The sequence below is a fragment of the Rhinatrema bivittatum genome, chromosome 2 (genome assembly GCF_901001135.1).
Source record: "Rhinatrema bivittatum chromosome 2, aRhiBiv1.1, whole genome shotgun sequence".
Taxonomy (NCBI): domain Eukaryota; kingdom Metazoa; phylum Chordata; class Amphibia; order Gymnophiona; family Rhinatrematidae; genus Rhinatrema; species Rhinatrema bivittatum.
The window spans coordinates 162,024,035-162,036,323 of NC_042616.1; the positions used below are offsets into that span (position 1 = coordinate 162,024,035).

Genomic DNA, 12,289 nt, shown 5'->3' on the forward strand with positions numbered 1-12,289 from the left:
CATCATGCACAATATCCTAGGTCTGACCCAGTATGGCATATCGTATGCTTTAAAAGTTTAGGATGGTTACCATAAACTACTTATCCCTTAGACGTCTAAAACCACTACTGTTCCTAAATGACTTTACAACTGTATTACAACTGCTAATCTTTGCCAACATTGACTATTGCAAGTCTATCTTACTTTGACTCCCCGGCCTCTACATTATGTCCTTTACAGGCTCTACAGAACTCTGCGGCAAGACTATTGACAGGGAAGAAGAAAATAGATCATATTACACCTATATTGATATCTTTACATTGGCTTCCAGTAAAACAGAGCATTGGTTTTAAAATCCTTTGATTACTATATAAGATCATTAAGGATGAACAAACAGACTGGCAATCAGGCTTCATGTACCTAGTAGAAATCTTCAGTCCTATGGTCAAGGTTTATTAATAGTTTCTTTGATAAGAACGGCTCATTTATCCGATGTACGAAACAGAGCTATCTTCATAGCATGCCCTAAAATCTGGAACTCATTGCAGGCCTCCTTATGCACTCAACCGAACCCCAAGATATTCAGAACTAACCTAAAAACTTGGTTATTTACTAAAGCATTTGAGGAATCACAATAAGAAAATCCAAAACAACACATTACATACCCTGTCAAGTATGAGCTCATTAACCCTAATATTTTATGTTCCTTTTATTTTCACTTTTAGCAAGTATGGTATCTTATTTTAATATTGTATATGTTTCTTATGTAATCTGTTTATTTATAATCTTTTATGTAAATGTTTGCATGTTCTGAAGCTATGATTTTTGTGAACTGTTGTGACGGCCTGTCCGAATGACAGTATACAAAATCAATAAAATAAAAAAATAAATAAAGACTAAATTAATTCTTTGCTTTGGTGTTTACTAATGAAGATGTTGGGGAGATACCCATTCTGGTGACTGTTTTCAAGGGTGATGATTCAGATGAACTGAACCAAATCACGGTGAACCTGGAAATTTAGCAGGCCAGATTGACTGAAAAGTAGCAAATCACCTACACCAGATGGTATACACCCTAGGGCTCTGAGAGAACTAAAAAATTAAATTTCAGACCTGTTGCTACTAATTTGTAACCTATCAATAAAATTGTCCATTGTACCTGAAGACTGGAGGGTTGCCAATGTAACCCCAATGTTTAAAAAGGGCTCTAGGGGTGATTCAGGAAACTATAGACCGGTGAGCTTGACTTCAGTGCCAGGAAAAATTGTAGAAACTATTTTAAAGGACAAAATCACAGAACATATAGACAGATTTGGTTTAATGGGACTCAGCCAGCATGGATTTACCCGAGGGAAGTCTTGCCTCTCAAATCTACTACATTTTTTAAGGGCTTAATAAAAATGTGGATAAAGGTGAGCCAGTAGATGTAGTGTTATTTGGATTTTCAGAAGGCTTTTGAAAAAGTCCCTCATGAGAGGCTTCTAAGAAAATTAAAAAGTCATGAGAGAAGAGGCAATGTCCTTTTGTGGATTGCAAAATGGTTAATAGACAGGACACAGAGAGTAAGAGTAAATGATCAGTTTTCTCAGTGGAGAAAGGTAAACAGTGAAGTGCTTTAGGGATCTATACTTGGAATAATGCTTTTCAATTATTTATAAATGATCTGGAAAGGGGAATGACAAGTGAGGTAATCAAGTTTGCAGATGACACAAAATTGTTCAGAGTATTTAATCTATAAATTACAGGAGGACTAAGAGAGACAGGAAGATTGGCAGATGAAGTTTAATATGGACAAGTGCAATGTGGTTTATATAGGGAAAAATAACCCATGCTATAGTTACACGATGTTAGGTTTCATATTAGGGGTATCACCCAGGAAAAAGATCTAGGTGTCATAATGGAGAATACATTGAAATCATTGGCTCAATGTGCTGGGGCAGTCAATAAAGCAAACAATGTTAGGACTTATTAGGAAGGGAATGGTGAATAAAACAGAAAATGTCATAATGCTTCTATCACTCCATGATGAGACCACATGTTGAATACTGTGCAACTCTGGTCGATAGAGCTCAAAAGAGATTTAGCAGTACTGGAGAAGGTACAAGAAATGGGCAACCAAAATGATATAGAGGATGGAATGCCTCCCCTGTGAGGAAGGCTAAAGAGGTTAGGGCCTTTCAGCTTGGAAAAGAAACAAGTGAGGGGGATAAGATAGAGGTGTATAAAATCATGAAAAGACAAAACAGGTAAATGTGAACCTGTTATTTATTTTTTCAGATAATTCAAGAACTAAGACATTCAATGAAGATAGCAAGTAGCATATTTAAGGAAAATCTGTTTATTGAGTTAAAGGACAAAACAGTGGTTATCAACACTTATCAATTAACAATCGTAGCACTTCAGTACCTCAAAAAACACATAACACAAGGATAATCGATAGAATATTTAAAAACAAAGCGGAGAAATTTTTTTTACTCAATGCAAATTAAGCTATGGAATTCATTTGCAGATAATGTGGTTAAGATAGTTAGTGTAGCTGGGTTTAAAAAAAGGTTTGGATAAGTTCCTGGAGGCGAAGTCCATAAACTGTTATTAATCAAGTAGATTTAGGGAATAGCCACTGCTTATTATTTGGCATTAGCAGCATGGGATCTATTTAATGCTTCGTTTCTTGTCAGGTATTTGTAACTTGGACTGACCACTGTTGAAACAGGATGATGGGCTTGATGGATCCTTGGTCTGACCCAGTATGGCAACTTCTTATGCTCTTATGTCTAGTAGCTTGGGATGCTTCTCTGGCAGAGTAATGGTTTATATAATTTTGTGTGTTCTTAAGAGCTCATTCTACCATTACTGATTGGTGGGGTAATTGCACTATTCCACAGCATGCAGAATTTTGTGCTCTATACTTGAGATCTAGTTTCCTTGCTACAGGGGCACAGGAAATAGGAGTTTTCCCACATTCTGGTGTTCAATTCTTGCAGATTATGGACTGGGATTGCTGCTGTCTCTGCTGGTGTTTCCAGAATTTAGAGAAGAACAATGACATTTGCATGAGAATCTTTGTCATTATGCACATTAACTCTGCGCACTTTTCCCAGCTTGCTCAAAAATCTGGAATCGTAAAGGTCCTCTGGTGGAGATGAGTGTTCTGAAGGATCCAGGAGAGGTCAGAAGGGATCCTCATCAACTCTTTTCAGAATCTACAGACATGGGAACACTGATCCAGGACCCCAATGATGAAAAAGGTTACTAAGGAGGGGTCCTTGGTCGCAATCCTCTGACTGGACTCCGCTGCAAATGAATGCTGTGGATTAGAACCACCTCATGAGGGGATCTGATACAATATCCATCCAAATCAGGGATAGTGAGACATTCTTGAGGGAGTAAATCTGACATCCTGGAAAGGAGAGGTTGGAAGGTACCTCTCTTATCCTTTGCAACCACAGAGGTAAAGAAATCTTTCACCAGCTCCGCTATCTGGTCAAGCAGCTGACGTGCCCTCTGACCTAATATGTGTGGTGGAACATACTCTTCTGATACCAAAATTGAATCCTGCACATCTTCGGGACTCTGTAAAATTTGAACTGGAGGTTACTTAGATGTGAGCATAGCACCTGTTCCAATAATCTTCATGGTGTAAAGGTTCTGGTAATTGGTAGGGGTAGGCATTCCATACCCCCCTTCTGCACCTGCCAAATTTTGTGCAGGCCAGCATATAGCTGCAATGAAGCACTGCAATACTATATATCAATGATGACACAACCTGTCCTGATTGTAAAAGTTATTGAGGGCTTATGCGCACTTCACTTTCTGGGGCTTGAAGCATCAAGGATTTATGCGCCAATTGTGCCGATGCATTGTGTCAAAAGTTCTCATTGCTTTCTAAACACACTGGCTGCTCTGGCAACTCCTCAGAGTAGCGCTTCTTCTTTGCATACTTTTCTTTACTCGACCCTGAGGACTTGGCCCATTCCACCTCTGGGAGAGATATTTTTGTTTAACTTGGGGTCTTGTGTTGCGTTCAGTGGTCAGAAGGTCTGTCCCGTGGACCACCATCCTTACCGCCACCCACAGAGCCCTCCGGTGTCCAAGTGCCGGCCTCTTCCTCCCAACATGGCAGCAGGCTGTACCATGGCCAGACAACACGCTGCACAGTACTTGCAGCAGGACACCGCTGTTCCTGGCCCCACTCTTCTTAGGGCACATGCGTCAACTGCTGGCAATTTAAAGGGCCAGTGGCAGCAATCAAATGACATCACAGCCTGTTCCTGGACATCCCTTCAACACCTCGGGAATAGGTTATCTCCTTTGAGAAGTGAATTGCCTCAGCATGTCAGCATACCTGATTCCTGTCTTCTAACCCTGATCCCGATTCCTGCTGTGTTCCTGAGTTCTTGTGTTTCTCTGTCTTGTTGCCAGTTAGCAGTCTGGTTCGTCTTGAGCTTGTGTCTTCCTAGTCAATCTTCATCTGTCTTCCGCTCTTGTGGTCCCTCAACCTCTTGTTTATTCCTTGTCTCTTCGGTTAGGACTGCTGGCTTTGACCTCGGATTGGACCTGACGCTGCTTGACCTCTGCCCGTCTCTTACCATTGCCTGTTTACCGTTTCTGACCGAACTTTGCCTAGCTCGACCTCTGCCTGAACCTCAACTCTAAGAAAACTCTGCCCGCCTTAACAACAGCCTGAACCTGACTGATTACCAGTCGCCTGCTCTAACCACTGCTTGACCTGACTGTGCTGGCCTGCAACTACTTCCATGTGACTGTTCTTCACCTCCACAGAGGCCCGCACCTATGTCCAGCCGGCCCTGGCACCCAAGGGCTCAACCTAAGTGGAAAGAAGCCTGGTATTTGTGAAGCTCAAGTTGGGCCTCTACTCAGCCAGCTCTGCCTGCTGACAGTGAGGACCTAAAGGGCTCCTCCCTGGATGTTGCGCTAACTCCCCCTCGACCCAAGGGTCCACAACATATTGTTTGTTGGTAGATTTAATTAAAAGAATGGTACCTCTAAGTGTAGCTTCTAAGAGGCTTACTCAATTCCTCCATTTTCCAGGTCCTTGATCTCTATGTATACAGTGACATCCATTCGCAAATCATAACAATCTCTTATTTTCTACATGCCTATACAGTTTTGTATATAACCTATGTATATTTCAAGAATATAACCTATGTCAATTTGCCAATGTATATAGATGTCAATAATATAACCCATGTATACGTCAATAATCTCTCGACCCCTGTACATATTACTCCTTTTGTACCTGTACATATTACTCCTTTTGTACCTGTTTTTCACCCACCCACCCTCCCCCCCCCCCGCCCCCTCCCCTGTCTCGACCACCCCTACCCCTCTTTCCACAAGTTTGCTAGTTTTGCTCTGTTTCTGAGCTATGTTTTAAACACTGTTCCTTGTAAAGGCTCTGCCTACATATCTTTGTTTGTAAGTTATCTGTAAACCGGCACGATGTGCAAACGGTTGCCGGTATATAAAATTAAATAAATAAATAAATAAATAACTAACAACTGGCCTGGTCATGGACCAATCCCAAACAGCAATAGCAGAGATAATATCCATCTGTAATGGACATTCTACTACAAATACAGTACTTGAATCCACTCAACATAGGTTTTTTTTCTTTCCAGATGTGACGTAAATCTGTTCTTAATTTTGTAGGGTTTTTTTAGTAGCACTAAAAAAAAAAAAAAAAAAAAAAAGAGGAAGGTTCAGAGATAGTGAGGCAATGTTAGGACATTAGGATCCTGCGTGTTAGGCAGCATCTCTGCCACCAGAGGTCCCCATGGAGCTATTCCTGCCCTTGCTCCACTAAGAGTCTCTGTGACCCCATGACTCTGCAGGGTTCAGCGTACTTAACCCTGCCTCTTGCACAGCTCAGGGCCTTGTCATCACATCTTCTCAGCTCCCTGCTTGCCATGTCCTGCCTTTGACTACTCTGGCCTATGGGCCTTGCAGCAGTTCTTGCCTTGCCCTGGAAGGATTTCTGGAAGCCACCAGGACCCGAGACACATCCTCTACAGGACTAACCTCTCAACATCCAGGCTGTGAGCGACAGGGCTTACAGATTGTGATGCAGCAACCTGCCTTGGTCTTGCGTGATGAGATATGGAGTCATCCCCAGACTCATAGGTCCCCAGATGGACAACTCCCAAAGGAGTGGAAACCAGACCTGCTGGGCCAATGTGGGGCTATGAGCATCCTAGTCCCCCTGTCCTCGCGAAGCATCAAGAGAGAGTTTTTGCCACTAAGAGAATTAGAGGATACACATACAGAAGACCCTTGTCCCAATTATGGGCAAGGGTGTCCAAAACTGGTTTGTCATCTGACCTGTACAGGGACCAGAACTGAGGCACCTTCCTGTTGCAGGGGGGACATGACCAGATTGAAGGCTGGGTTCCCCCAGAGGCAGAATATCCAATTCTCTACCCCCTAGGTCCAAGGACTACTCTTGGGGTCTGAAGGCTTGACTCAGCCTGTTCGCTACCACGTTCTTCGTCCTGGCCAGGTATATGACCCAGAGCTCCATCCCGCGAGACAGGGTCCATGACCAGATCTGGACCACTTCCTGACACAGGAGGTATGATTCCGTTCCTCTCTGCTTGATGACATACTACATGACTACTTGGTTGTCGGTATGGAATAGGACAACTTAGCAGATTTCTGAAAGCCCACTACACGTACCCAAATGCCTGAAGCTCCAGGAAGTTGATTTGGCAAGAGCATGCCTGGGCAGACCAGATACCCCGAGGGCTGAGCCCATCTACATGGGCTCACCACTCCAGGATGGATGCATCCATGGTTAAGACAATTTGGGTGGTGGGACTTCAAAACAAGATCCCCATTCCAGATTTAAAACTACCCACCACCAGGAAAATGAGTCCCGGAGTGATGGGGGTGACTGAGGCTCCGAGTGGCCTGGCGCCACTGCAATCTCAAGGTCCATTGGGCTCTGCACACGTGTAAACATGCCATAGGAGTGACATGAACTGTTATGGCCATATGCCCCAACAACCTCAACAAGTGTCAGGCTGATACCTGTTGGTCTAGGATGGGATGGAGTCCTCCTGTTCTCTTTTGAATCAGGAAGTACCTATAGTAGAATCCCCACCCTCTTTGCCCTGGTGGTATGGGTTAGACCGCTCTGGCCATTAAGAGGGAGGAGAGCTCTGCTAGTAGTACTTCCTGATGTGCTACTGGCCCCCAAAATGGGCATGGAGGGCAATTTGGCAGGACCCCCAATAAGTTCAACTGGAACCCTCTGACAGACATTGGACAGAACTCACTGGTCCAAAGTTATACTAGGTCACCAGTTTGCAAACAACTGCAGCCTTCCCCCCCCCCCCCCCCCCCCCCCCCAACCAGAAGGTCTATTTTCCCGGGTACATGCAACTGGCTTACGTTCCCTATGGCCCAGTCAAAACCCCATCCCTGGAGTTGACTAAGGAGGCAGCTGGGGCTTTGGGGCTCTCTGCTGCCTGGGTCGGCTGTGGGAGCCCTGATGGTGTTGACAGGAGCAAGGAGGTGGAAGATAGTACTTCCATTGGTGAAAGAAAGACTTCCTTGGCCCCAGTCTCGCTGGCCTCCTGGATGAGAAGGACTGATCCAGAGTACTGGCGGAGATTTATTGGAGAGTTTCATGGTAGTCCCCAAACCATCCCTCACCTTATCTCCAAAGAGATTCTCTAAAGTACATTGCACATCAGAGACTCATTCCTGCACCTCTAGTCAGAGATCAGAGACCCTAAGTCATGCCATTCTGCGGGCACTGATTCCCACTGCAAAGATTCTCAATGCCATCTTGAAAACATTGTAGGTCGCATGGACCTAGTGTTTTCTGCACTAAAGGCCGTTATGCATCAGCGACATGAGAGTGTCTTGCTGCTGTTGAGGCAAATGCTCAACCACCGCCTGCACTTGCTTCCAGATGTCCCGCGTCTACTGGCTCATGTAGAGCTGGTAGGCAGCAATGCAGGCAATAAGCATTGCTCCTTGAAATACCTTCCTCCCAAGAGCATCCTTCGTTCTATGGTCCTTCCTCCAGGGCACCAAGCAATGAGTCTCAGAATGCTTGGCCCTCTTGAGAGCGGATTCGACTACTATTGAATGGAGGGGCAGCTGACGCTTATCAAATCCAGGAGCCTTCTGGAGGAGATAAACCTCAGCTGTCTTCCTATTGACAGGAGGCATTGTGAGGGGGTGTTCCCATATCCTCAGCAGAAACTCCTTTAGGATCTTGTGTAATGGGACCACCACAATCTCCTTAGGAGGCTCCATGAACTGGAGGATCTCAAGCATTTTGTGCCTGGCATCCTCCTCTATCAATAAGTAAACAGGGATGGCTTCCGCTATCATTCTTACAAACCCTGCAAAGAGACTTCCTTCACTCCTCTGGAGGAGAAGGGTCTGAAGGGAGGCCTTTAGAGCCCTTTGAGGACTCTGAAACAACATCCCCCCAGGGGTCATAGGGTTCATCATCACTGAAGGTGACAGGGGATAGATCCCTAGGTACTCGTCCTAAATCCAGAGGTGCAGATACTAGTAGAATTGGACGAGGAGTGGTAGGCCTTAGCATCTCTACCAGTCTCTGTGGAGCTTCCTCCTTGGAGAAACCAGCAATGGCCACCGTATCATTAGGGGGAAGCCTCGGTGCCCCGCTGGGCATCGATGCTGTTCCGGGAACCAATGCCAACTAGGTCGGTAACGTACCAATGAGCAAGTTGAGCTTCTCCAGAAGCAGTACAAGGACAGGCAGCACCGGGTCCTGTGCCATCGGTGCCACAGGACCAAAACCCTGCAGCACCAAAGTCCATTGATAGCTGGAGTCAACGCTCCAGCTCCTCCTCGAACATTGCTGATGCCAAGACCAAACTAGGAGGAAGGAGGAGTAGCCAGATTTTCTTTAGACACTCAAGGTGGATCAGTGACTGATGGAGACCATCACGGACCCCCAGCACTGATAGAGGATTGGCACTCCTTGCCGCAGGGTCGCTTCGGGGCATCGCGGTAAAAACAGTTGCATCCCTGTGTCCGGCATCTTACAATGATGGGGACTGGTGCCGAAGCTTCTTTGGCTTCCCTCAGTACTTGGCCTGGTCCTTCCCCGGTGCCAAGGCCAATGACTCGGAACCCGATGTCCTCAGCATGGAGGAGATCGATGATGGTTGGTCTCCAGTGCCCCCGTCCGCTGGTGACATCTCTGGAACCAACGGTCCCACCGAAGTCAATGGCTTGGTGTCCATCGGTGTGGCTTCTTGGTCCTTCGACACCAATGCCACCACTGCCTATGTCTCAGACTTCTTCAACCTGAAGAGTTGCTCCATCTTGTCAAGTCAAAGTCAACGGCCCTTCAGGGTCATCTGGGTGCATAAGTGGCAACATCAGATGTCATGCAATGTCCCTAGGCAGAGGACACATGTCTCATGTGGATCCTTAAATGGAAATGGTCCCCTGGCACCGGCAAAAACTAAACGTGGCCATGACTGACTAAACAAAAATGGGACACTAACGGAAGACAATGGTGTCAGGCACCAATGCACCACCATGACCATGGGAAAAAAAAAAATAGACTGCGAAAGAAAATGCGCCCAAATCGCTAAAAACCCTGACTAGGAAACACTACGGGAAGGCACAGAGGGGGACCTGGCAAGAAAAAAATCCGCTAACAACGCAAGATACACACATTTTTCCACAAGTCCAAAAAACAGACAAAATGTGTTCACTCACACCGCAATGCTTACAGCACCGCAGAAAAAGAGAGACTGGAGAAGGACCTCATGGGGACACAGGTATAGGGTATATTCAGTGTGCCTAGTTAAAGTTCTAGAAACTTTGACAAAGGTTTTCCGCATAGGGACTCCATCTGATGATGTCATCCTCTGTGTGAAGACTATCATCCTGCTTGTCCTCGGATAATTTAAGGTACATCTATAGGCTTTGCTCCCTTTTAGGTTTGAAAGATCAAACTTCTGGTGCATGCCTTCGTGATTTCTAAACTGGACTACTGTAATTCCTTTCTGCTTGTAATCCCTAATAGCTAAAATGCCTTTAGCTGCTACAAAATACTGTAGCAAAATTAATATCTAGACTCTGAAAATATGATCATATTTTTCCTATTTTAGAACTACATTGGCTGCCAGTTACATATAGGATTAGGTTTAAAATGGCGAGGTTGATATTCAGATGCCAGATAAATTGTAGGATGACAACTGGCAGATTGGGGAGAGGGAGAAGGAGAGGGAGAGGGAGTGACTCAATATAGTAAAGTAACCTCACTTTGCTATTTATAGCAATATAATAGGGTGGACGTAAAACTTGGTGTGAGGTGTTGGGGGTGGGGCTTGAGGAGCAGTTTTAGGGACACCTTTACAGGTACAAACAGCACAATAGACTGTGAAGATTGGGTATCATTTAGAGCACTGAGAGCTAAAAGAAACGTAGATTTGTACACTGTACTCTCTACCTAGCCAGACCCCACTTTACTACATTGAGTCTCTCTCTCCACAAAATGCTGTAACAGCATTTTCGGTCCTATCGCAGCCACAACCCAGGGGAAATAGGTGTAATTATTTCCAGCGATAAAACACATTATCGCATGCAATAAATATTTTCACACACGATAATGTGTTATCGCATGCATTAACTGCCTAACATTATCATAAACTCTGTCCTAACTCCTCCCTAACACACGTTGCGATAATTAACACACGTGTTAAGGCCCTAACACAGGAGTTAAGCCCTTACGGCAAAATGATAAATGACCGTGCAAGTTAGCTGGATATGTCTATCTGGCTAGCTTAGATAACCAGCTAGCTTTTGAATACCTACTCCATTATGTTTAACTTTCCAGGCCTTGTCATTAAACCTTCCACTCTACCGATCTAAACTGTTAATTCCTTATATCCCTTTGCATACCCGATCTTCTCAAGCAGGATATCTCCACATTACTCCTCATTTGCTTGGATTCTACCAAAGAAATATTTAGTTATCAAGCACCATTCTTGTGGAATTCATTGCCTCCAGACATTCTCTCAAAGATTATTTAAAATTCAAGCAAGTAGCAAAGGCATTTTGCCAATGTTTAAGATTAAAGGCAGTGATATCAGTCAGTGTCTGTATTTGTAAATTAAGGATTTGCAGTTATGTTATAACCAACCTGCCATTTTGTGCATAGATTTGTTGGTTTGATTAATTATGAGCTGTTTTAGATTATTTGGATTTTGTTATTGTACTTTTGGATTTTTTTGTATGTAACATGATTTACTAGTGGCTATGAAGCTTTACTAAATGAAAATGAAAATGAAAAAAATAGGCAGCCTATATCAATTCCTACCATAAAAGTAACATATTAACAGTTTTGTACAATTTCTTTAAAAAATGTTGAATTGTTAAAAGCAACATGGGACACCCTTTATAAAACTTACGCACAGGAAATTATTTAATAATGGTCTAATTAAAAGATGAAATGTTGCGTGAAAGATAAATGTTTCAGCCCAGAGAAGAATGAACAAGGAATTTTCTATATAAAACTAAAAAATTTAATTGACATTCTATTATACGTAACCTATAAACATGTGCTTTTTGTATACATTTTTTACATTGTAGCCATTAAAAAATGTTAAATCTTAAGAAATGTATAGTTATTAGGGAAGTTCTTTTGTACAATACCTGAACAGGTGCAATTACAGCACAAGGGCCACCTTCAAACTGTTCTAATGCAGTTGATTCCGATTCACTAAAAACGAACCCTAATAAAATTAAAAAACAGGGATTGCTCAGTTAAAAAGTATTTAACATTTTTAAATACCCCCTCCCCCCATCCCTGAGCCACATATGGACTTGATTACTTCACCCACCCCACTATCATTCCAGTTTCAAACTCCTAACAAGAGATGAGCAGATGGCAGCATGGCTGAGAAGCTAGACTGTCACCAGCGCAGAACCATGGGTGCATGCATGGGAAAGAAAGGACCAAAAACTGGAGTTTAAGTGCGCTCATCATTCTTGAGCTCATGTTTTCTTTTATACATGATCTTAATGCCTTCCATCCAAGGTTGCACACGACTGAGAAGAAAAAAGTTTTCATACCATCTACAATGGGGCGCTCCAATACAATGCAAGCACTAAATTAAAGTCCAGGCTCACAAAGTCATCAACCCTTATATTATAAAATGTATTCCTCAATGCTAACTATCTGATATTTCAAATACTCTATTACCAAATACAAGAAAACAAAGTATACTTAATCAGTCTGTGTCTTATGATAGAATGGACAGGATATTGCCTGTAATAAATTATA

At 43.6% G+C, this 12,289-nt stretch overlaps 1 protein-coding gene across 1 annotated transcript in view; it reads right to left on the reverse strand.

The window, feature by feature from the left end:
* MINDY3 (MINDY lysine 48 deubiquitinase 3) overlaps positions 1 to 12,289 on the reverse strand; it is a 696,716-nt gene that overhangs the window by 641,307 nt on the left and 43,120 nt on the right. Inside the window, exon 2 of the mRNA XM_029588822.1 lies at positions 11,659 to 11,738. Coding sequence (XP_029444682.1) covers positions 11,659 to 11,738 — 80 coding nt within the window. The remainder of the gene's footprint in view (positions 1 to 11,658; positions 11,739 to 12,289) is intronic.